This window comes from Crotalus tigris, unplaced genomic scaffold (assembly GCF_016545835.1).
Source record: "Crotalus tigris isolate CLP2741 ecotype Arizona unplaced genomic scaffold, ASM1654583v1 scf7180000024359.8030256, whole genome shotgun sequence".
Lineage (NCBI taxonomy): Eukaryota > Metazoa > Chordata > Lepidosauria > Squamata > Viperidae > Crotalus > Crotalus tigris.
The window spans coordinates 6,134,505-6,160,135 of NW_024100528.1; the positions used below are offsets into that span (position 1 = coordinate 6,134,505).

The following is a 25,631-nucleotide window of genomic DNA, read 5'->3' on the forward strand; positions in this document are numbered from 1 at the left end:
GATTATATATTTGTGTCAAAGATACAAAATGAAATAAACAGATAATGTGTCATAATGCAAAGTGTCTTCCCCTCACTTTATTCCATATGTGGATACCTGCTTTTACTAATGCTTCTCTTTTGTCATTCAGTTCCTATTCTACAGCAAACGAGCTCTAAGCCATAGTAGCAGTTTGTATATATTGAAACATTGGGGAAGAAGCAGCTTGCTGTACTTTTCATTCTACAAGAAAGAAAAAAATTATGTCCCACACTGCTCAAGGCTCTTAGCCTGATCCATTCCTCATTTTCATAGAACAAATAGGCAGCATATCACACTCACAGAGGGAACAGTTTAGGCCACTGAGTTCAAACCTCTGCTCATTGCGGAACCCAAACTGAAACATAAAAAGCTCTAAAGCCTTCACTTGAACAAATCAAATACAGAGGGACAATCACTTCATTAGTTCTACTGTTGAATTTCTCTGTGAGGAAGGGTTTTTTTTCCAATATTATTGAATCTGTCTTCCTGCAATTCACACCATTATCCAATGCCCTACTTTGGAATGAGAAAGAATGGGTCTTAATTTTCTTTTATGGGACACATTTTCAGACATTTAAAGAATGACATATCCCTCTTCAATATTTTCAAAACTAAAGATACTCTACTCTTTCAATCTTTCTTCTAGACCCCTAGTAATTCTAATTTCCTTCTCAGAACCTGATCCAATATGATGCCCAAAACATATTACTTGAGGAATGGTATGACCAAAGCAGAATAAAGTGAAGGAGTTGCTTACACTTACATGAATACAGCCTAAAATTCCTTCCACAGTGCATCTATCTCACAATGTCCTAATTATCTTGTCATTTTGACAAACTGAGTAACAAATATAACTATTTGAGGTAATCTTTTTTCCATGACTGTCATGTGTCAAGTTCCTGGACAGCAGTTATCTTTGATGAATAATACAACTTTATTTCAGTCTAATCAACCACGTCATCTTTTCTTTTCACTTTAAGTATGGGTTTTTGAGCTAGGGTAAATTGAGCATTTACCATTTTCTGTAATCTCAGTGTTAAAATCCAAAATCCAATAAGACCACATTTGCTTCATTGAACAATTATTGTTCTTGCTATTCCACCATTTCAATGTCTTGCATACAATTGTTTGCCATTTGAATTACGTATCCCTTTACAGTGCAATATTAACAAATGTTTATGTTGCATTAGGTTTGTGAGTATCATTACCAATCTCCTTTTTTGAAAAATACACGCTAATACTAAAGTAGTCAAAGCACACTTCTTCTATTTCCACCAGAAAGCTCAACACAGCTGTAAGAAAACCTGAAGAAAAATGTTTCTGTTGGAAGGGAGGATCAGTGTTCACATATTTCTAACTAATATTTACATAATATTCCTAACTGTTATAAAACAAGCCTAGCCCTACAACAGTGTAACACAAATAATCATTCCCTGGCTGAAATGGTTAATGCTGTGATATGTTTTATGGAGTGATATGGCTTAAGTATTCCTTCTATCACACAAAAATTCTGGCACAATATTCTTGGTTTGCATTAAGACAGAATTCCTCAGTACTGTTCAAAGTTACAAAGGAACTAAAAAAAATGGACCTTGACTGTTTTCACACATGACCACTGCAGTATCCCCCGGTCATGATCAAAATTCAGATGCTTGGCAACTGACTCATATTTATGATGGTTGCAGTGTCCCGGGGTCATGTGATCACCTTTTGTGACCTTCTGTTAAGTAAAGTCAATGGGGAAGCAGAGTCACTTAACAACCGTGTTACTAACTTAACTGCAGTGATTCACTTAACTGTGGCAAGAAAGGTCGTAAAATGGGGCAAAATTCACTTAACTGTCTCACTTAGAAACATAAATTTTGGGCTCAGTTGTGGTCGTAAGACGAGGACTACCTGTACAACTAATTCTAACCTGGCTTACTTTCATGTTAATGGTCAGAGAATTGGATGCTCTGGTTTAATGCAAGCAAACTAAACTCTGCATTCAAGTCAACATTGCTGTGGGACAAGTCTCCTGCTCCAAAGGTAAATCTCAGTTTCAAAAAGCATACTTTACATATTTTGGACTGGTTATCTAAAGATTTTTATGGCCTATAGAACTGATCTAGATGTGCTACATCAACTCCCTTAAGCTATACTCTAACTGAAAACAAATCTTGAACTAAATGATACCTGCTTGATTTTGAAGGAGCAAATGATGCTTCAAGAAGCAGTGGCTTCCTAATTGAGAAGCAAAAAAAAAAGGGGGGGAGGACATGCTTCATTTACAGGCTAAGAATACTGGCTACAAAATTGATCTCTTAATTTTGCAAATTAGTTAAGAAAATCCTAGCAGAAATACAGAGAATGTTATAGGCACACAAAATAAGGTGCACTGGCAAATGTACAAAACAAATTGCCTCGCAGCTGGTAGAGTCCTGCATCTGGATCCTAACTTCAGGGCCCTCATTCGTTCAAGCCTCAAGCTTCACTAATGTCAACAACCCGAATGAATACACCACATGCTAGGATAACTAAATCACACTATCAAAAATAGGAAAATCAGAATAAAAGATATATTTTCTCTAAACACCCTCAGAAACCTTTAAGAATTATCAAGATGAACTATAAGCAATTAATGTACATAATTATCTTCATTTAGACATTTGATGTGGTTTCCAGGCACTTCCAAGTTTTTGTAAACTGAGCTTTGATCCTAAACACTCAAATCCCATTGATTTAAATTAATGGGTTGCAAAAGTCCTTGGAGTTCAGTTTTTTATTCTTCTACAAAGGCATTCCATGTATCTAAATCGTATTGCTTATCCAAACTGAAACTGTATTGCATGTCCTATGGACATATGAGAATACTAAAATAAAGCAATACATTTTTTATCTCAGTGACTTCAAGTCCATTGTCTTTAAATAATAATAGAACAGTCAATACTGAATTAACTGATTATAAGCTTTCCCTCAGCTGACCACCCATTCTTGAGCTGCTGATTCCTATCCCAATTCTACTGCTTCTGTTCCCAGTCACCACCAGTCATGTGACTTCCCTCCAAGGTTAAAAGAAACAAAGCTTAATATATTTTATACACATTGAAGATGCCCTTGAACAGTGTCAAAAACGAGAGGAAAGATACTACTATATAAAACGGTCTCATTTATGCAGGAAAGCTGAGATGAAAATACCATAAGGACACAACAGAAAAACAAAACTTCCAGGATGCATCTGGGCCACTAGATGCCCGTACTAAAATCTGTGATTTTTTAAAAAAATGATCAGGGACTATGCAGGAATAATTTATTCCACTAAATATATTTTTTAAATGTGTCCACAAGATAGTCATAGCAAAATGGAAACAATGAGCCCAAAAGCCGTACACAAAGATAAAGCTGTCAGATAAAATCTGGCTTTAACTTTAGGAATGTGGGAATATTGTAATTCTTTGTGGTCCTCACCAGACTTACTTCTGTAGCACAGAAAAGATTTAACTGCTAGAGTTTTGCTAAATAGTTATTAGCACTTGTTTTTCTGATAAAAGTTTTCCAGCATCATACATCTTGTATGCTTTCAAGAGAAACTCTACAAGGCCAGAATGGAAAGTTTTATTAAGTTTTACTTTAAGTTAGTCCAATGGAAATGAAACTTGGGAATAAGAAAATAATGTGAACAAAATACTTAACAAACATAATAATGGCATGTTTAAGAATATATGCCATTTAACTGAGAAAAAAATCTCAGGACATTAAAATGACTGTTTTATAAAGTTAAATATAAATGTTTGTTTTAAAAAAATTCTATCTGTTCTAAAAATGGAAAACAATAAATGTTCTCCACACCTGCTAGAAACTTTTATACCCCATTATTTAGGAAAAAAAATACACCAACATATACAGTAAAGCATTTCTAGTTCTCTAACATCACTTTTGGAGAGATTGTTCCTTAAAAGGTCACATAATCAGACTGGACTTATTTTTTCTCCCTCCTGCCCAGACAGAAACTATTTGTACCATAACTCTCTGGTGCACATTGCTCTTTTTTTCTTGGGCAGAATAGTGTTTAAATACAAAATTTGGTTACTTTATGGAATGATCAAGGCGGACAGAGTCTAGTAATATTTGGATAAGACGAAACAACCCACACAGATCCCCTTTCTTTAACTTTACAACAACTTCCTCGTCAGCAAAGGGATTAAAGTATTCGGAGAAGTGTCATCTTCTATTCTGCGATTAGCTGCTGTTCAGCCGACCCAGAGCTCCAGCCTAGCGCGTTTCTTGGCGCTAAAGTTGAGAGTTCGAATCCAGAGCAGGGGACAAAACTGCCGATGACAAAGATAGGCGTCTTGTGTCTCCCAGGTTTCTGCCACTACTCCGGCGCCCGCCCAGCACCCTCTGGCCTCCCCCCTCAGGTTTCCCTTACCTCGCAGAGACAGCAGCGTAACAAACGGGGCCACCCACAGTGCCCAGCTCGATGAACCCTTGCAAGTCATGCCGGGCGCGGAGAGGAGCTGTGTGGGCAGCCGCGGCGACGCGTCCTTCTGGCCGCCGAAATCCTACCGAAGCCACCCGTACTTGAGGGGCGCCAGGTGTTATCTCCGCAACCCGGACAGGCAGAGCTCCGAGCCGGGGCGGCTCCCGCTGCAGCAGCGAGCCGCTCCGGCTCCTCCTGCTGCAGCAGCTGCTGCTGTCCCGGGACCAACCGTTCGCACTGCCTGCTCCCCGGGAGCCTCTGGCGCTCCGGAGCCCGGCAGCCCGGGGCCGCAGCCAGACTGCGAGCCGGCTCGAGAGCGCAGCCTGGCGGCTCCCCGAACTGCTACTGCAATCGGTGAGGAAGAGCAGCCGCCGCCTTCCTTTGGCCACAGCACGCGCGCTCGCCGCCGTCCCCGCCAGTCTGGCTCGGCCACCCCGGGGTGGGGTTCAGTACGGGGGGGGGGCTGGGCTGCTTGCCCTCTTGTCGCAGCGGGAGACACGGGCTTTTCCCGCGCGCCTCCGGGGCCGGTGGGCCGCTAATTCTCTGCACCTTTTGGCTTCAAAGTTCAAGCGTCTTCCCTGCCCAAACCGGCACCTCTTCCCGCTTCTGCTGTTGCTGCTGCTGCTGCCCCAATGCTGCCGAGGTGGCTCTCTGGCGGCCCGGTCAACTATGTGCGAAAATAAGGGAGGGTAGGGCTGTTCTCCTCAGGTTATCTGAGCCCGCAAGCAAAAAAAAAACCTGATGAAGTTGAAACAATTCTCCTTGATTTGTATAAAGCCCTCCTAGAAGAGTGACCCCGGATTGCAAGCCAGGATCCTTGGCAATGATGAACTTCTGACATCACGCGCAGGCTTGAAAGGTGGACCCGCATTCTCCTTTGTGACATCGCTCACCAGTCCGCTAGGGGCGTGCCGCGGGTTCCAAGTGGTGGCAAAGTCTTGGCAGAATCTCTGAAGATTACTTTGGATGTTAATGAAGAAAAGGTGGGAGATTAAAAGATCTCAGATTATGATGCCAGGTTTCTTCTTTATATAACGTTGGGGGCCATCACTCTTAACACACATTTCCCTTTCAGAGGGATTCATGGAGGGGTACCTTCTTGCGGAGTTAATACAGTGAAAAGAAATCCATAAATCCTTGTTCCAGGTGTGGTCAGAAATGCAAAAGAGAAAAGGAAGTGCAAGTCATGCATAGTTGCATTCTACTTGCTTACAGATACTATTTAAAGTCTTGTGATTGAATAGGGTGTCTACTGTAGCCATGCAACCTGAAACTAAAACTAGGCAAGACATAATGGGGGGGGGGAATATGCCAAGAGGCTCACCTACAATTTCTCTGCAGTTCCTTAAATAGCTGCATCTTTTCTCAGCATATTCTTCAGAGCTGCAAGAAAATCCCAGCAAAAAATATATTTCATTTATGGAATTGCCAGCCAGGGCTGTGTGCATGTCCATACACATGCTAAACATTTGCCTTTGAATCTAAATAAATAAATAAATAATGTTGTTACTTCTTTTTCCCCCCACAACAACCTGTGAGGTGGATTAGGTTGTGAGAGAGTGACTGGCCCAAACTCAGTTTCTCCTGTTTTCTAGGTCAGCACCTTAGCCATTATACCAAACTGGCTCTTATTTTTTTTTACTTATAGACCATAATTCTGGCTTCAGTTACACATGAACCAAGTGTGAGCAAAGCTACTAGATGGGTTCACATGTTAACCAACATACTAAAGAAACACACATCATGGCTTAGGGTATGGAAACAAAGTTTTAAAGTCAACATGGTTACAGGGCTTTATCTCTTCACTTTTTGTCATGTAAGTTCTATCAGATGTGTTGAGAATAAATTTTGACATCAGATATTTTCTTCCTGTGAAGGTGCTCTGTATGATATGGATCATCAACCAGAATTCCTCACAGACATTTGACACTCTTCATTGTGATAACAATATGTGAGAGCCAAATTTCAAGGCTGTATAATCTCATAGGGGAAGGTGAAGCATTGTTTATTTGTTCTTTTTTTAGAATAATATATCAATCCAGTAAATTGTAGCTTATTTGAATATGGTTTAACTACAGATGTTTGTCAGGCCTTCACTTGAACACATCTTAAGGCTGATTTAGAGTTGCTCCCAACCGCCTGTAGTTGTGCCTCATGCCTACAGTGCCAAGGGATTGATGGTTAAGTGTAGGTTGCAAATGGCTACAGACTGACTGACACACACATCTCCCAAATCCGAGCTGTGCAATGTGTGGAGGTGCACATCCTGCATGCTGATTGTTTGATCCAACTTCTTATTCTTTTGCTGTTGAATGCTCCCTAGCCAGAGGGTTACATTTGTAGAAACATAAATGGAACACCTATGCAACCGTCCCCAAACAACAGACGCATATGTCTCCTGGCATGCAGTGCTGGAGAAATCTGTTCTACCATTAAGGGAGTTCATCCCATCTCTCAGTAATTGGTTCCACTATCAAATTGCTAGAAAATTGTTCCTAACAGTCTATCTATATCTGCCTTTTATAACAAGATTATTCTGTTGTAGAGAACATATCTCAGCTTCTTCTATACTACACCCCTTCAGATGTTTGAAAAGTACTATTATCTGCTGTCACAACTGTGTTTTCTTAATTCATGGGAAGTTGCATCTAGTCCCCTGATCATCCTTATTAATCTATCTTGTGTTTGTCACACAATTTCTGAAATTTTCTTAAAGTCTGATGTCTAGAACGGGACACTGATCAAAGTGTAGTATGGCTAGTACAGAATACAGTAAAGTATTACTACTTGTGATTTAGAAATATTAATGCAGCGCAAAATGCCATTGCCTTTTTAGCAGCTATCAAACCATTTTAAATTAAACTGCATCTGAAGTTTTTTTTCTGATTAAATCCCATTCTGTTATTTTCAGCCTATTCTCTCTAACCTATCACTCATCCATACTGATTTATAACCACAATAAATTAAATTGATTGATTGAAGCTACCAAGAAAATTTAGAAATTCATTTTGTCTTCAAAACTATTGCAGCTTTGTGTCATCTGCAAATATGATATGCATCTCTCCTTCTCATCTAAATCATGAGTGGAAAAGCTGAAGATTTCCAGGCCGCATGGAACCCCATCTAGCATGCTATTCTAATCTGAGGAGGAACTGTTGATGAGTTCCCTTTGACTTCAGTTTTCAAGTAAATTACTATATAGATTTACTTAATGCCCTCTCCCAACCCATACTTAAGGATCTTACTAATCAAAATGTCTTCAGGTGATTTGTCACTTGACATGGCCACTGCTGCAATGATTCTATAGCAGGCATGTCAAACTCGTGATGTCATGTGACGTATCGGAGCTTTTTCTCCATTGCTGGCAATGGGGTGGGCGCGGTTTTGGGATGACGCGTCTGGCCCGCGGGCCGGCAGTTTGACACCCCTGTTCTATAGATATTTTAGTGGCATCCCGTTCCTTGAGAAGAAAGCCTGCCAAAAATGTATATGACGTAGTAGATAAAATTCTGCAGCACTTTGGAATCCAGCCTGAGTGAAATATAACTTATATCTCATCACCTCATAGCAGCTGCATCTTTTCACAGGATTTCAGTTTCTCTCCACAGGGAAAGGAAGGGAAAAGATACATCTGCTTTAAGGAGTTGAAACAAGTGCTATGTTTGTGTACTTGAAAGCTCTAAAACAAGGGTCCCCAACCCCCAAGCCTTGGACCAGTACCGGGCCACAGCATGCCAGCAACCGGGCTGCACAAACAACCAAAGCCCCATCTGTGGGATGCAGGCAGCACACAAAACTACGCACTCTCTGGTCCGCAGAAAAACCTTTCTCCACGGAACCGGTCCCTGGTGCCCAAAAGGTTGAGGACCTCTGCTCTAAAATCTTTTATTAGATTAAATAAAAATGTTGCATAATCTAATAATATCCAGATTAGGTTATTCTAAAGGGATCTGTATGGGGCTGCTATTGAAAAGAATTCGAATCTTCAAATATTTGGATCCTATTTTATCTGGCTAAGCTTCCTCTTTCTCAGACTCAATTTTGCTGATTGGTACCAATATATCTGAAATGGCTTTGGATAAGAATTATTGAAGGATTGCCTCCCAACAGAAGTAGGCAACATTTTGGGACATCCTTGCTTAACCTATTCCCACCTGTATCTGCAAGTCAGTTGTTATAGCTACCAAAAATACATTATATGTTCCATTACAGAAGCTGCAACATAAAGTATCCAGGCAATGTACAACAAATAACATAAACTGCTTACACATATCAGATTCCTGTTCCACCTCCATTCAAATGTTCAAGGTGGCATGCCTACCATTCCCATTTTAGTACATAAAGTCAACATGTATATGTAATATACATATTTATCATCTTTCCCAATTCATCTTTGCTGGCATTCTGGGAGCTGTAGTCCCAACCAATCTAGAGGCAAGCAGATTTGAAAAGCCTAGTCTTGACGATCCTAGTAAAACTGTGAGATATTTTTCTTTTATTGAGAGTTTGCTAATTTGCCTTCTATAGGTCATCTTTTAATGGTTGGGAAACATATAAAAGCAGCAGAAATTTCCCATCTATCCCAATGATGGACAATGATAAAGGAAAGGGACTGCATAGAAAAGGAAATTGCATTTTATAAAGACAATGCTTATTTAAAACACATGCTTTTACAATGTCTTATATTTACTAAGTTTGGAGAGAAAGAAATATGATGGTACAACAAAAGCTAAAATTTTCAGAGGATAATACAGGTAGTCCTCAACTTACAACTACAATTGACCACAAAAGTGAGAAATTTGTTAAGTGAGTTTTGCCCCATTTTAGGACTCTTCTTGCCACATTTATTAAGTGAATCACTGCAGTTCTTAAATTAGTAACACGGTTAAGTGAATCTGGCTTTCCCATTGACTTTGCTTGTCAGTGGGATCACATGACTCTGGGACATTGCAGCTGTCATAAATGGGATTCAGTGGGTCAAGTATCTGAATGTAAATCACGTGGCCATGGGGATGCTGCAACAGTTATAAGTGAAAAATGGTCATAAGTCACTTTTTTCAGTGCCGTTGTAACTTCAAAACGGTCACTAAAAGAACTGTTGTAAATCAAGGACTGCCTGTATTCTGTTGAATTACATACTTAGTACATGGAATTTGAGCAACCGGATAACATAAATAGATTCTATGTTCCCTTACTACAGATAAAAGACTGATCTTGCGGCACTGGAAAGCTAAATATATGGTCCCTTTCACTGAATGGATTGAAGACCTGATTGCACTTGCCACTATCTTGCCAACTGGTTGCCTAAAGATGTAGACTTTGTATAGACCAGTGGTTCTCAACCTTTTTAATGCCGCGACCCCCAACCGGTCGTAAGTTGAGGACTACTCAACCGGTCGTAAGTCGAGGACTACTCAACTGGTGCAGCACCGTTTGCAGAATGGGACTTTTGGCGGGCTCAGCAGGGCAGAGACAGCCTGAACAATTCCTATTGGCTTTTGAAAGCCAATAGAATTAGACTCTATTCAAGAGAGTCTATTCTATTGGCTTTCAAAAGCCAATAGAATAAAAGGGAGTAGCACAGCTAAGGAAAAGGGGGGGAAAATGGCAGACTGCGTTGTTTGGCGACCCCCATGAAATGGTCGTTCGACCCCAAATGGGGTTCTGACCCACAGGTTGAGAACCATTGGTATAGACAAATAAAATGAAATATGGGACTACAAAATACAGCCAATTAAAAAAACAATAGTTATATAAATGTACTAGAAATATATACATAACTGAATAATAATTTCATTAGAGACCTATTTATAGAATTGCAATATTTACTGCTGAAATTATATACTGTATTCTTTTTTACTTGTTATATATTTTACTTTTTTTAAAAAAAAGCACTTTTAATTGTTTTTTTCCTTTATTATTATTTATTAAATTTGTTTGCTGCCCATCTCACTTTAAAGTGACTCTTGGGGGCTTACAACATTAAAGCAATAAAACCATAAAAGATAAATATTTTGAAAAACAATAAAAATAGAATTACAATTCAAGTTTCACAATGTGTATATCTTTTATCATAAATATCTTGGGGGGGGGGTTTTCCTCTTTTTGTCATTCTTTTAAAACAATAAATAAATAAATAACGAGTATAGGATTTGTAGTCCTAAATTTATGGAAGACACTAGTTTTACTATCTTCTCTCCTCATTTATACCCAAGCTAGGAGTGAAATGTTCTCAGTATCTGTTCATGAGGAGAAGCTGTTATATGTAGGGAAAGGAGGAGAGATTAATAATCTTACTATTGTCTTTTGAAGGTATGATGTGGGAGCAGTAGATAAAGTTCCATTGGTGTATTCAGCCTACAACTCCTATCTATATTCAATCCATATATCCAAATATAAATGCATATATTACAAAATGTCCATAAATCTTCTTTGATCTTCTTTCATTGGTTACAAATATAAGTAAGGATTTTCGTTTTGGAATGTCTCTTGAGTCAGAGAAATGACTCAGCGATAATTATTGATGTGTCTGTCCTTTAATCAGTTATAACCACATTTGTAGGTGAAGAATTAGATTAACTAGATGACAACAAAGAGGTATAGAAACCTATAGTTCCTAACTACCATCTGATGGTCACCCAGATTTTTCAGTTCCTTTTCCTTCCCATAAAACTGTTCTTCACTGCTTGTTAGCCTATTTTGTATGTAAGCTCCTCAGAATACAGAATAGAATATAGAATACAAGCTTTGTTAACCAGAACAGGTTTTTATGTCCCTCTGAGTTGAAATATGCACAGAGATGATTTAAACATCAGCCACAATTTTCCATTTCCTAAACCAGCCTTTTCTTCCTAGTAAGAAGAGAATTTAAACATTTGAACATTTTTACAAACAACCATGAAAAACTGAAGAAATGACAATTACATTCCTTTATAAAAAGGCTGTTTAGACAGGAAATGTATAGCACAGTAAAAGATTAGTTTTAGTTTTATTTATTATTACCAAATTGTTAATGAAAGTGAATGAGACTTAAAAAGAGGGCTGGCAAGTGTAAAGGAAAAAATGAAGTAATGTGCAAATGTAGAAGCAAAGATGTCATCAAGACATCTTCCAACAATAAAACAAATATAAAATATAAACTCTTGTTTCCTATTGCCCAGAATCAAACTCCTCCACCAATCAATATTATATATATCTGATATTCTTGCCAGTGCTTCTGCCACTTAGACTTCCATTCTTCTGAGATAGTTGGGGGCCCTATGCTAATTCTGTAAACCACTTAGAGAGTGCTGTAAAGGATTATGAAGTGGTATATAAGTCTAAGTGCTATTGCTATTACTATTGCTAGTATCAGCATAGTCAAAATATATTCTAAGGATTGGGAGGAAGGCATCTTGTTCTTATCAACAGAAACCCAGAAACTATTTTGTCATTCTGGAAAACTGAAGTATCTCATAACTAACATGTCCAGGTTATTTAATTCACACCTACAGTTTTTACTACGGTATTATTATTGTGTCTTGTGTTATTCATTAGCCAAGTGAAACTACTTGTAATTCCCTTCTCATTTCCTCTAATAATTAATTCCTCTGCATTTGTTGATATATTGCAAATTTGGTTTCCTTATAGTATTATGGTAACTATTAAAATAGTAATGGACGGGTATGGTATTTATGCTTAGTAGTCAAAAGTTTATTTTGCATTGCCTTTCTGCTTTTGATTTAGATTGTAACCAATACTGCAAGAAAGGCAAATCAGATACTCTGCCCCTGTTTACCTCTCTATATTTCATCATGACCATGATTTTTTTCCCCATTGGTTGCCTCACTAAAGCAGATTTTCGCTTCTGATAGAAGAATAGAACAGAGCAGAACAGAACAGAGTAGATTAGAATCTGGAAGGGACCTTGGAGGTCTTCTAGTCCAGCCCCTCGCTCAAGCAGGAGAACCTATACCATCTCAGATAAGCGACTGTCTAGCCTCTTAAAAAATCTCCAGTGATGGAGCGCCCACGATTTCTGAAGACAAGCTGTTCCACTGGTTAATTGTCCTCACTGTCAGGAAGTTTCTCCTTAATTCCAGGTTGCTTCTCTCTTTGATCAGTTTCCAACCATTGTTTCTTGTCCTGCCCTCTGGAGCCTTGGTAAATAACGTGACCCCCCTCTTCTTGGTGGCAGCCCCTCAAATGCTGGAATACTGCTCCCCTATTTATTCTTTACTTTAGACTAGCTAAATCCAAGTCCTGTGGCTGTTCTTCATATGTTTTAGTCTCCAGGCCTTTAATCATCTTAGTTGCTCTTCTCTGAATTTTTTCCAAACTCTCAACATCTTTTTTGTGATATGGTGACCAAAATTTGCTGCAGTATTTAAGTGTGGTCTTACTACAGTTTTATAAAATGGTACTAATACTTCACATGATCTTGATTCTATGCCTCTGTTTATACAACCCAGGATTTTATTAGCTCTTTTGGCTGCTGCTGCACACTGCTGGCTCATAGTCAAGTGATCATCCACTAGGACTCCAAGGTCCCTCTCACAGTTACTGTTTTTAAGCCAGGTCTCGCCCAATCTGTACTAGTGACACAATGAATAATATGTCTCTCTATAAATTAGAAAAATGTGGGTTTGACTATTGCATGGAATCTGTCATGAATAGTGAAAGTATTGGACTAGAATCACACTAAATGCATATTTAAATCTAGTCTTCCCCATGAAAGTTCCCTGAGTGACTTTTAGCTACTCCGTATCTCGCAGACAAAGCTATTACATAGACAGAAAATTGAGGGTCAGAATATAATTTGTTTATACACCCATCTCACATAGTGACTCTGGAGGGTGTATATAATATTTGTCACCTTGAATTCCTAGAAAATAGGAAATACAGACATACACACAGATAAACATGAAGGTCAACTTGCTGTAGTGGCATGATAATCCCAATATTATAGAACGAGCAGCAAGGACCACATCACCAAAAAAATACTGCACTCAATTTTACTCATATCACTACAACCAATAGTTTTGAACAGCAAAAGTTAACTTGAGTTTAATTTTTTTATTTTTAAAAACTTTGATTTAAAATTTGGGAACATACAGTGAGTATACCCACACATGGTACATGTGGTCATTCAAAAGATAACTATTTTCCAGAAAATAAATTTAACTCCCAGCTTGCTCTGTACTAAGGCATTCCTGCAGCATACAGATGTAGGTTTAGATATATAAAAACATTAGGAACTGGCACTTTATTTTGCAAAAGACTACATTTCTATTTAAATATTTAAAATAATGTAATCTTGTAGAAGTGTGACTAAGAGATTTCATTGGGTGGCAAGGATAGAAACTGAGATTGTTTAAATATTGAGTTTAATAGCTAAGCATAACAGCCATAAAATATTATATTCAGCCATCCAAGTCTCACAAAACACTCTACCAGAAAGTATCTTAGCATCTAAACCACATATCCTTTTCAGACAAGGAATTTCCTTGTTGCTGAAACAATTTATCTATTATTCTGTGTGTTGATTACTGAAATACATTTACAACTCAAGACAAAGAGATGGTAGTAACTAACTGTGCCATATTCTTTATGGGCTCAGTTTTCTGTTAGGCTTGATGACAATTTGTTACTGAAATTGAAATTATGAGCCCCATCACATATAAAAGAATAGCTGATAAAATCCGAATCAGAAAGTTAGGTAAATCTCTAATTCATGTTTTTAATAGAAGTGATATGGAACAATGAAGCTTGATGAATAATAACACTAGTAAGACTCTGTACCTATTCCATATTTAGCAAGCGCATAAGATGTATCTAGTTTTTCTATACTTCTAATACACTTGCTGAATTTAGCCTTGAATTTAAATTCAGATGTGCTTAATTTAAAGTCAATCTCACACAAAAGGAAGACCTGCAGATGAAGACAGACATACCTAATATCTCCATCTTGTTAAGTTATGATTACCAATTCCAGATGAAACCAACATTTCCTCAAGTCATTGTATTCATGGGAAATACCAGCATACGCATATGCAAATATGTTATATATATATACTGTCAGAAATCACACATCAAAAATGAACTGAGAAGAAAAATGCATATAAGTATTGAAAATGAAATGCCTGTAAATTAAGCTACCCCCTGTCCATGTTCTCTCAAAAACTGCCTTAACTCATAAATGTGACAATGTGTACACAATTTTTCCTTACTTCTTCCAGAGAAACAGCAACAGGGAAAAAAAGAAAAGAAAAACATCAAGGAAATTGAGGTAAGAGTGAGCTAAGAATTTTGTTTATAATATATAAATGGATCAACAGGAAAATATGTGGTTAAAAGGGTTGAAATTTATATTGTGTTATGATCTGAAAGAGAATTTTTATAAAATGATATAGCATTGGTACATGACACGAGATAAATTATCTAAAAGGTATAAAGGAACTTCAAATCTATGCTGGAAATGTGAACAACATGAAGGGACATTTTATCATGTCAGTGGATATGTAAAAAGCAAAAAAAATATTGAATTCAAATTGATACAGAAAAATTAAAAATTAATAATCAATTGAAGCCAAAGCTTTTTTTTTCGGATTAATGGATGAACAGGAAAAAAAGCCATGGAGATTTTTTTCAATATATGATATCTCCTATGGTAGATTATTATGTGCATAGAGATGGAAAAATTCAACATTACCTATTATGGAGGAATGGTTAATAAAGCTGACAAATTTTACTGAAATAAGAGAATTGACTTCTTTAATTAAAGAAAAGACCTTTTCCACATTTAGTGGTGGTTGGAAGCATCTTATGCATCTTTTTGCATAAAATATGAAAAAAATGAACTTGTGATTTATGTTTTGGTGGTTAGACAGGATAAATTGTAGAAAGAAGAGTAATATGATGTCACTTTACAGAAATAAAAATATAATAGTACTTATAATTGCTGTGAAGAATGGTGGAAGCAACTTCTTTGCATCTCTTTCCTTTATTTCAATTTTTCATCAATTTTTCTTTTCTTGTTACTTTTTTGAGACAGAGGTTAAAATATGTTTTTTTTTGTTAGTTGCGAAGTCGTGTCTGACCTATCGCGACCTCATGGATAACATTCCTCCAGGTCTTCCTGTCCTCTACCATCTTCTGGATTCCATTTAAGCTCATGCCTACTGCTTCAGTGACTCCATCCAGCCACCTCATTCTCTGTCGTCCCCTTCTTCTATTGCCCTCAATCTTTCCCAGCATTATACTGTACTCCAGTGAGTCCTTCCTTCTCATTAGGTGGCCAAAGTACCTGAGTTTCAACTTCAGGATCTGGCCTTCTAAAGAGCAGTCAGGGTTGAAACTACTTTATAACTTTTTTCTTTCTTTTCTGTTTTTCTTCACTTTTTCTTTTCTTGAACCTTTTGTTTTATCTCATTCTTTTTTCTTCTTTACTTTTTATTAGTTTGTGTTAGCTTTTATCTTTTTGTCTAAAACTTTTGATAAAAATATTTTAAAGGGAAAATCAGGTAAAAAGAAATAATCACAGTATTAAAAATAGAAAGGAGGAAACCAAATTAGATAGATATGAGGTTTGTGGTTAGTGGTAACTGGATTGAAAAGGAATGAAAAGAGAAGAGCTATAAAAGTATTTCAAAAAGTTATATTATCCTTGTTGTGGTAATGATGGGTAGTGAAGCAGCATGTGCACATAAACACAGACACATCGTATCCAACACAAAGGTCCTGAAGATGGTTCCTATATGAATTCATATTAATATAAAAGAAGGTATTTTTCAAAATCAGGAACATCTGCTTTGTAAACAATATATTCTTACACCAGTATATTATCAGGTGACAAGACCAAAAGTTTCCTGTTCTTCTCTTTTAAAGCAGTAAAATTTCCAGATGTCCAATCATATTTTATTCGATGATATGATGAACTGAACTTTCATCAAAATAATGCCATGCAAAGGGTCTATTTATTCCCCACACCATCTCTGCAGAAATAAAGTCTGTGGACTCTGAAGAGAGCTGGTAAGGTAATTAAATATACCTAACATTCAGCCTTTTTCCATTCTTGGCTTCTGAAGAAGCTATAACAAATACAGGGAATGAAGCTTCAAGTCAGAAGCTATCTTCTCCATCTTGGCATATGTAGAGAATTGGCTGAGACTCCAAATCAAGTGGAAGTTACAGAGAAAACTAGGTTTACCAAGAAATTCCAAGCTTCCATTCTTGCTTCATGAAATAAACAATATTGAGTTCCTTGTTCTGTTGAATTCACTGAATAGACTTTTTTAGATTTTGGAGATAAGATTAAAAAGATAGAGATGATGAGATCAAGAAGCAGCTAAAAGAACAACAAGCTAAGATCGAAAGAATTACTGATGCTTTAACAGCTTGTGACCTAACAGTTAGTAAAATGCTGGTGACCTGCCAGAAAATCTTGGAACATATCCAAGGTCAAGAAAGTAGAAGAATAAGGTTTGCTTGAATTATCTGATCAACAACATAAGCATATTTAAAATAAACCATTAAAAAAACTCTCCTAGACCTGTTTCAGATAGATTTTGCTGAATCTATAGAGGCAGTCTATTATATGCCATCTAGATCTGATTCCTTGCAATCTATTGATCCTGTTGTCATTGAATTTCTCCAGAGAGCTGATTGAGACAAAATCTCAAGCAGCTAAAATGACAACAAATTTGAAATATAAAGGAAAGAAACTAATGTTGTTTCCAGCTCTATCGTTCAGAGTTGCACAGAAATACAGAACATTCCACCAGGTTCATCTTATAGCCAGGCAACAAGAAAAAAAAACTTTCTTTATCCAGCAATATTTGGCTTATCTTGGAAACCAGTTTGATGAAATTTAATGATCCTGAAAAAGCTATTAATTATTTTAAACAATTGACGGCCACTTCTTCAAGTGTAGAATGTTCCACATCAATCCACTCAGAAATGATCTACAGATTTGGAGGTTCACAGGTTTATCCAGTGCACAGAATTTCTTTTCATTAATGCCTGTTAGCCACACGAGGTAAATCAGAGCTGAAATCAACTCCATGGGAAGACTAGAACTATACTTTATTGTTCATTAGGCTATAATAGCAAAACCTTGCAAGCCCGATTGTGTTTCCCCCCTCCTTCCTCTTACAGTCCAGTGGTAAGGGAGGGGCCACCCTGAATCTCTTCTTAATACTATCTTTGTTACAAGTGCTTTAGCAGTAGAGATGCCTAGGTGTCTAGCTCTCAACCTGTTTCACTCCAAGCAGGCTATGTTGCTCAGTCCTGGCAGCTGGGAAATTATCAATAATCATCAGATATTCTTGAAGAAGGGTCTTTTTTCATTGTACTTCCAGAGGTGGTATATGATACAAAACAGGCAACCAGTTTGTGGGAGTAGATTGAATCATTCCACTAATGATGCACATTGACTCATACAATTGTGTATCAATCCTACTTGTGTATAGACTATTAAGCCACTCGGGGTCACAATACTCTGCTACTGAGTAAACCAAGTTAATTGCAGACACTCACAAATGTCCACTCCAAACCCTCAGCTAGTGCCACACAATTTGTGCAGGATGTTATTTTCGCTTCTCATTTTGGCAGCAGACTTCATCAAGTGTCCCTTATAGAAAAGGTGATTTCAACACTCACAACATGTGGAAACAACACTTGATAGAAAATTGCCCCTCACAATATCAAAGCTTTCTCTGCATCTTGAAAAAACCACTTGGATTTGACTAACCCTGTGCGATATTAACAACATTGAATTTAATTCACACTGGTCATGGTAAATGTGCAGTTTCAGGAATAGAGAAAATGAAAGTGACTGTCTCAGTTATTAACCTGTCCCTATCAATATTCTTATGATAATATCCAGTTGTTTGTTTTATTTTGTCTTGAATTTCATTTTAATTAGTTTTTCATATTTTTGTTGATATTTGAGTTGCCAATATTTAGTTTTGCAACAGTTTTGAAAATGTTATTTTAACTATATTATCTTTTAAATATTTTTCTTCCACTGGGTTATTATTTAAAGGCTATAGACAACTCCAGGTTCATGAACTTTATGGATATTTGTAATTTAGACATGAGATGCAATATGATTGCTATTTCAATAAAACCATATTTGAGATTTCTTTAAAATTCTAATCAGTTTTGTATGAAAGATTATTATGAGAGAGAAAGCAAATTCTATTCAAATTTAAGTCAATGAAATACAATGTTATTTTTTTTCAAATTCTTCCAAATAAGAAAAGGGTTTTGCCATGAAATGGATTGAACAGATTTCCATAAGGGAAAATTCAAAACCTATCAAAACCATGGCAATTATAGTGACAACATTTTATAGTTGAACAAGATATTGTAGATTTTGAAGGTCACTATATCATTTTAGTATTTAAATGTGGAAATCTTTAAATGGCCCCAAGTAGACCATACTCCGAAAGAAACAGAGGGAGTTTGAAGAGGTGATTATCCGGAAACACGAGAGGAGACATGTCAGGCATAAGGAACCAGAATGACATCATGAGATGATCAAGCTTATATATTTATTGCTGCATGCCTATTTACAAGAATCTACACAAATTGACTGCATTTTCTTCGGAATGGCCAGATAATGGTTTCAGAGATTCTGGGGGAGGTAAGATCTCTGTTGCTTCACATCTTCTCCCACTGTAACTGGAGATTCCATCACAGAACAAGAGAATTTGGAATTTTCAGGTAAGATTGGTAGCAATTTTAATTGTGATATTTAACAGAACACTTTTTATTATACAACAATTGAGGATGACCTAAGCAGCCTTGGAAATATGGTGATAGCTGAGTAAGTTTAACATTTTTATTTAGGATATGGTAGTAACATAAATCACCCATTTTCTATTTCTCCACTTCTGTCCTTTCAATTTCTGAAGGCCTTGACTCTTCATAGAATATGGCTAAAGTTAGTTAGATTTCTTAGAAAGTCTAACTAACTTGCCCACAGAATAGCTGACATATCAATATCAGAGGTTTTGTTAGCCCTTTCATATCACATCAATATCTAAAGCTATGGAATTTCTATTGTTTGGACTTGAAGATCAATTCTTTTTCTTTCGTTTGCATGGATTAGGCAGAATAAGAGCAATACTTTAGGTCTTCAGACTGTGGAAACAAATTTATCCTGTTTCCCAAAGGACAGAGGAGTTTGCTGTTTGTCCTTGGTCAGAATAAGAACAGACATATATTAAATTTCTATGGAATTGCATGGGAATATTCAGAACGTTACACTCTTCTTTGTAGTACAGCATCTTAGATCATACTATAGGTTGAATATAGTCATTCTGCTCTATCCCTTCCCCTTATGGTAGAAAAATTATGAAGTAATAGCTAGAACATAAAGCAATGGATTTATGTGTGCACTCTTCTATACTGCGAGCAATAATGACTGTCCTGCTAGAAATATCTTGCTCATGGCAGGATTCAATCATTTAAGAGCCAGCAGGTGGAACTAGCTTGGCATAAGAAATGCTCTCTTCTCTTTATGTTAGCATACTCAAGTCACACCACAGATGGGCTGAATGTGAAGGATGCTCAGACTTAGACTGAAAGCACAAGGACTTGGCAAAGGAATGGAACAAGAATGAGGCAAAAATGTGTCTGTGGAGGAGATGCTGCAAAGTCAAGCTTCAAAAAACTCTGCTCCTGTAGAGGAAGAAATAAAGACAATTTCAGTGCTGCAAATGACTTGGGTTTTGTGCTGACATTCCAATACTCCCACTCCTATATTCTTCCCATTACAAACTTTGCAAGATGGATACAAATAGGCATCCAGGGTGCAAACAATCCAGATATATAAGAGTTGGATAAAAACAGTCTCTCCAACCTCTATGACTTTGGTCATAAGAAGGATATTTTAATAATGAAACAAGAAAAGGGTATCACAAAAATTCCTATTTTGTCTCTTCAACCAGGTTCTGACAATCCTTTCTACCTCTTCAGGCAAATACCCACAGAGATATTGCTTCAATCAGGGAAAAGGTGGGAGTTCCAGTAAAAGGGAATATCTGTAGCTCAGGGTTAAATTGTAAAGTCCTTGGTGTTCTCTGACCTTGATGTATATAATGAGAGCTGCATAAGGTGGAAGTTGCCTGGCTCAAAGTCTGGACTAAATGACAGAGAAATTAAGACTGTAAGATCCAATTTTGCAGTGATTTCTTGAGGGCTGAGATGAAATCTATCATTGTCATGTGACAGCAAAATTTCTTTCCTGTTTCCAAATGTTTCTTAATTGTTTTTTCTAAGTTTTGGATGTTGCCTGTAATGCTCTGAGTTGATAATAGCACCTATTTTCAAGGAAATCCATGTGAATAATACCATCTGTGTCTCAAAACCTGTACTTATGAGTTTCCTGAATAAGTTTAGGTTTCAATTATTTCCCCACAAATAAAGTTTTTGTTGAAATTCCATGAATTATTTGTTTCTGGGTCATAAGGATGAGTCTGAATTTTGTAAGCTGTCACAATGCTGTGAAGAAATTCCTCCCCTTAATTCCCATAGCACGCAACAATTGCTGACAAATTTTAATTCTTGAAGCTTTCATTGCTGTTATTAACATGAGAGGAACCCAGCTTTCACAAAGATGGTGTGCTGATATTGAAAAAAAATCAACAAATATGATCCATACATTTTTGTGAAATGCTAAGCTTGACAGCAGTTTCTCTTGGAGTAATTTGCCAATTGTTCTTAATAAGTTTGTTAACCTTTCTCATGTGAAACTCATTGGTTCCTGTCATCCCTTTTGTTCTTGATTTTTCAAGTTAGTTATATTTTTTGCTCCTGCAACATGTAGGTCTCACATCCACCTAGCTACCGTTATAAACTAATTGCATTTATCAATGAATTTCAATTGGAGAAGCTTTAACTGAAGCAAAACTTCAATCCCAGCAAAAATTCAATCATGGCACATTGCTTAAAATGTATTATTCACTGAAGGCTTCCATTTCGCTAACAATAGCAACAGGATCTTTTCTCCCAACAACTTCCTGCCAACTGAAGTAAAAAAAAAAGAGATGCTAAAGAACACATCAGAGCTTCTAGCGCATCAATATTGCCATCTGTTGGCAACTTATAAAATGCATTAATTGTTGTTCAACCTTCATACAAGAAAGAAAAAAGTAGATTGAGGTGCCAGTTTCAATGTAGGCTTAAAAATAATAACATTGTTTACCAGTTATTGAATGACTTATGCTTGTGTAAAAATTAATAAAAAATATAATATAAAAATAATAATAATAAGGGCTGGAGCATATTTACTAAAAACCTTTTCTAAGATTTCAGATCCAAAAAAGCTTAATACAGTCTTCTCATTCTCAATGATTGGCTCTACTTCATTAAATTCAATTATTATTTAGTCTAAGAGGAAAGCTTAGAAAGCATAGAAATATGCCTCCTCTTAGCTTTCCTCTACTTGCCACTGTACAGATGTGTTATATATACACTATATATATATACTATAATCCCTGAAATTTCCAACCCTCAGAGCAAAAGCCATATAAATATTATTAGGGAGACAGCAGGTTTTTCTTATGTAATCATTCAGCATTGACTATACTAGCCCAATTCACATAGCACACAAACTTGTATTATGGTTTGCTTCTGGCTTAACATGTTGAGTATGACTTTGTAGAATGAGAGACTTCCCACAAACTCATAGATCACTTCAATTATGCTGCCATTGTGGAACTTATAAATGATGATGATTTCTGCATGTTATTCTTCAAAATCACATTTTTCACCAGGATTGTATGCAGCACACAATAAAATATAAGAAGTTCCAATTCAATTTGACAATGCTGCAGAGAACTAACTTCTCAGCCCTGTTGTTAATCCCCCAATCTTGTCATAAACCTAATCTCTTGAGTTTTCCTTCCTTGAATTGAACTGTGTATTTGGCCATGTAATCCTTTGATTTGATTAACTTGATTTGGGTTCTTTGGCTCTGAGTACAGCTCTTGTCTTGTGTTCATAAGACATTTAATTTTATGACTTTGCTAAATAGCTTCTCATAAGTGTTTTATTACTAGCTTTAAGCCATACAGTGGGACAGAAAGCATTCTCCATTGTAAAATGGAAGAGATTTCTGGGTGCAGTTCAAAACTGATTTTAATCTATAAAACTCTTTATCATTTCTCAGCCTTTTGGCTAAGATTAAGTATAGCATAAAACTCCTTATGGCTTGGGTGCCTAGGTCCAGGCAGGAACATGTCTATCAATCAGATTTGACTCGTCTGAAGTTCCTCTCAAGAGAAAGTATTGGTAAAACCACGATTTCATAAGAAAAGAGGAGCTGAGTCCAGACAATGTTTTTTTTTTTTAATTATGGGTACAATTCTTTGGAAGAGCATCCCACAATAGTGAAACTATCACCCTCTATGATTTTTTTTCTAATGTGAAGACAGAGACCATTTGGAAATTTATATCATCTCTACGTGTTTTATTCCAAGATGTTTTTATATTTTTACAATTGATGCTTTAAATCAGGCATGTCAAACTCGCAATGTCATGTGACGTGCAACGTATCACGACTTTTTTCCCCATTGCCGGCAATGAGGTGGGCGTGGTTTCAGTGTGACGTATCCAGCCTGCAGGCCAGCACTTTGACATGCCTGCTTTAAATTTATTTGTAATACATTATTTATTATTGATTAGCTGCCAGGCATCTTAGAAATCCGATAGTTTGTAAATCTAATAAATAATGAAATAAACTACCAGGGAACTTATATTTACAGTATTTATTGGGATAAAACACCATAGTTTTATTTCTGGGTGTTTTGTCACTGGCTCTGCTTACCACTTACCACTTCAGCCCATTTTGTAATTGCCTTTTCTGAGTGTAGGAATTATTTTCTGTACCACTGCACTGGGTCTCCAGTGTGTTGCTATCTCAAGCAGAGCAAAACATCATCCATCAAACTGCAGTCAATACAGCAAAGTACAAAAGATAGTAGAGATATCTATTAGAACTATTGCAGAGTCGTATAGATTGTACATGGACTTAGCTATAGTTTCAAATCCTGATGATGCTTTGAAGAACTAGTTGAAGCTGAGGATATTATGAGGAACTCATGCCAATTACTATCATTATTGTATTTATTTATTAAATTTGTTTACCACCATAAGGCAACTGTGGGTAGCTTACAAGATTAAAATCAGTGTGTGTGTGTGTGTGTGTGTGTGTGTGTGTAAAGTCATGTTAAAATTGCAATAAAATACATTTATAACTTAAAATGGGGAGGGAGCAGAAGGTGGGAACTGCTATTAGTTGATCAACCACTTACAATGTAATACTCCGCCATTAGGGCCCCAAGCCAACTGGCAGGTCCAGGTCTTCAGGCTCTTGTCAAAACTCGAGGGTGGGATCCAATCTCAGGGGGCAAGATGTTCCAAAGGGTTGGGGCCATGGCAGAGAAAGCTCTTTTCCTGGACCTCACCAGCCAGAATTCCTTGACTGACAGGATCTGCAGCCTGCCTCCTCTGGCAGCACTGGTGGAGCAGGCCTGTCCCATAAGGGTGAAACAGATCCTCAAATAACATGGACCCATACCATGCAGGGCTTTATAGGTAATAACCAACACACTGAGTTGCACCCAGAAGCAAATTGGCAGCCAATGCAGGTCTCAGAATATGGTGTAACATGGGTCACTCTAGGAACCCCAAAGATTGCCCACACTGCCGCACTCTGCATCAGTTGAAGCTTCCAAATGCTCTTCAAAGGTAGCCCCATGTAGAGTGCATTGCAATAATCCAAGCATGAGATGATTAGAGCTTGAATGACTGAGTGCAGGGACTCTTGATCCTGGAAAAGCCACAACTGGTACACAACCCAAATTTGTGCAAAAGTTTTCCTAGCCATGACTGCCACTTGCTCTTTGAGCAGAAGTTGTGAGTTCAGGAAAAACCCCAAGTTTCAGACCAGATCTGTCTGGGGTAGTGCCACCCCATCCAGAGCTAAAGGTGTCAAAGTCCTGGATCTTGAAGCCCTCTGCATCCAAAGCTATTTGGTGTTATCAGGGTTAAGCTGGAGCCTGTAATCCCCCATTCAGGCCCACACAGCCTCCAGGCACTACGAGAGGGTAGCAACAGCAACACTTGGATCACTGGGGTGGAAATATTGATAATACCTCAAACCATGGTGATGGGTGATTTCACCCAGCAGGTTCATGTAGATGTTAAAAAGGAATGGAGAGTGTACCAAGCCCTGTGGCATACCATGGGCTGGATCTCTCACTCCCTATCAACAGTCCATCTTAAACTTTCCAAAATCAACTTTCTAATAATCTTTCTGTTGTTTATTTTTAAAAATTAATTTAAGTCCTTAAATTTGTATAAAAGTTATTTCACTAATGATTGAAGGAAACTTACCCAGTGTAATAAAACTTGCCATTAATACCCAAATAGCAGTTAACAAGCAATTTCCAAATATTATTAACAATCCTGTGTCCTTTTTAAAGGCACCAAACCGAGGTTTGGGCAAAGATGATGATTCCTCATCCCCCAGGATGCAGGAGACCACTATTTTTCAGTCTCCTCATGGGAAGCAGCATCTGGGGCACTTCTTGTGGGCAATTCCAGTCCACTTCTTGTCTGAAGAGGAATTAGAGTCAATCCATTCACCAGTTCTTCATTCCATTATAGTCATTGGCTCCAAGCTCAGCAGAGCTGTCTTCTCGTCATTTTTTTCCCCAGATGTCCTTAAATTCCATCTACAGTACATTCTAAAGATTTACAAGAATGTTCCTGCAATGTTCTTTTCTAGGGACACTTTCTTCCATCAGGCTTCTTGGAATAGTTGTATTTAGCAGTAAAATGTGAGAAACTGTCTCTGAGGTTGTTCTGAGTCTAATCTCAGTAAATCATTTTCCCAGACTCAGATTATTGCATTCTATCATGTACATTAAAACAAACAAGAACCATCAATCCTCAGGTTATTTCAGACACCTAGTGGTCTATTTTTGTTTCTTGGCATTAATAGCCGCATGGCTTCTATCTGAAAGAATTTAACCTACTCTTTCTGTACATTTCTTTATTCAATATGATAGCAGTCGTCCTTTCTACATGTATATTTTTCATAACCCAGGGGTACCGTTTTCTCTCAAGTATCGCTTTTAGCATTTAGCAATACAGTTTA

General features: G+C 37.3%; 1 protein-coding gene and 1 long non-coding RNA gene across 3 annotated transcripts in view; one reads left to right on the top strand and one right to left on the bottom strand.

Annotated features, from left to right (window-relative positions):
* Positions 1-4,723, bottom strand: part of IGSF11 (immunoglobulin superfamily member 11) — a 192,752-nt gene extending 188,029 nt beyond the window's left edge. The window contains exon 1 of the mRNA XM_039327224.1: positions 4,430-4,723. Coding sequence (XP_039183158.1) covers positions 4,430-4,499 — 70 coding nt within the window. The 5' untranslated portion in view covers positions 4,500-4,723. The remainder of the gene's footprint in view (positions 1-4,429) is intronic.
* A 235-nt stretch (positions 4,724-4,958) lies between these two features.
* Positions 4,959-20,765, top strand: LOC120300778. Of its 2 annotated transcripts, none has more exons than XR_005554739.1 (4): positions 4,959-5,463; positions 14,698-14,747; positions 18,898-19,186; positions 19,993-20,765. It is a non-coding gene; the product is annotated as an uncharacterized LOC120300778 (long non-coding RNA). The 2 variants fall into 2 exon arrangements; XR_005554740.1 differs by having other exon boundaries at positions 18,898-19,106.
* The last annotated feature ends 4,866 nt before the right edge of the window (positions 20,766-25,631 follow it).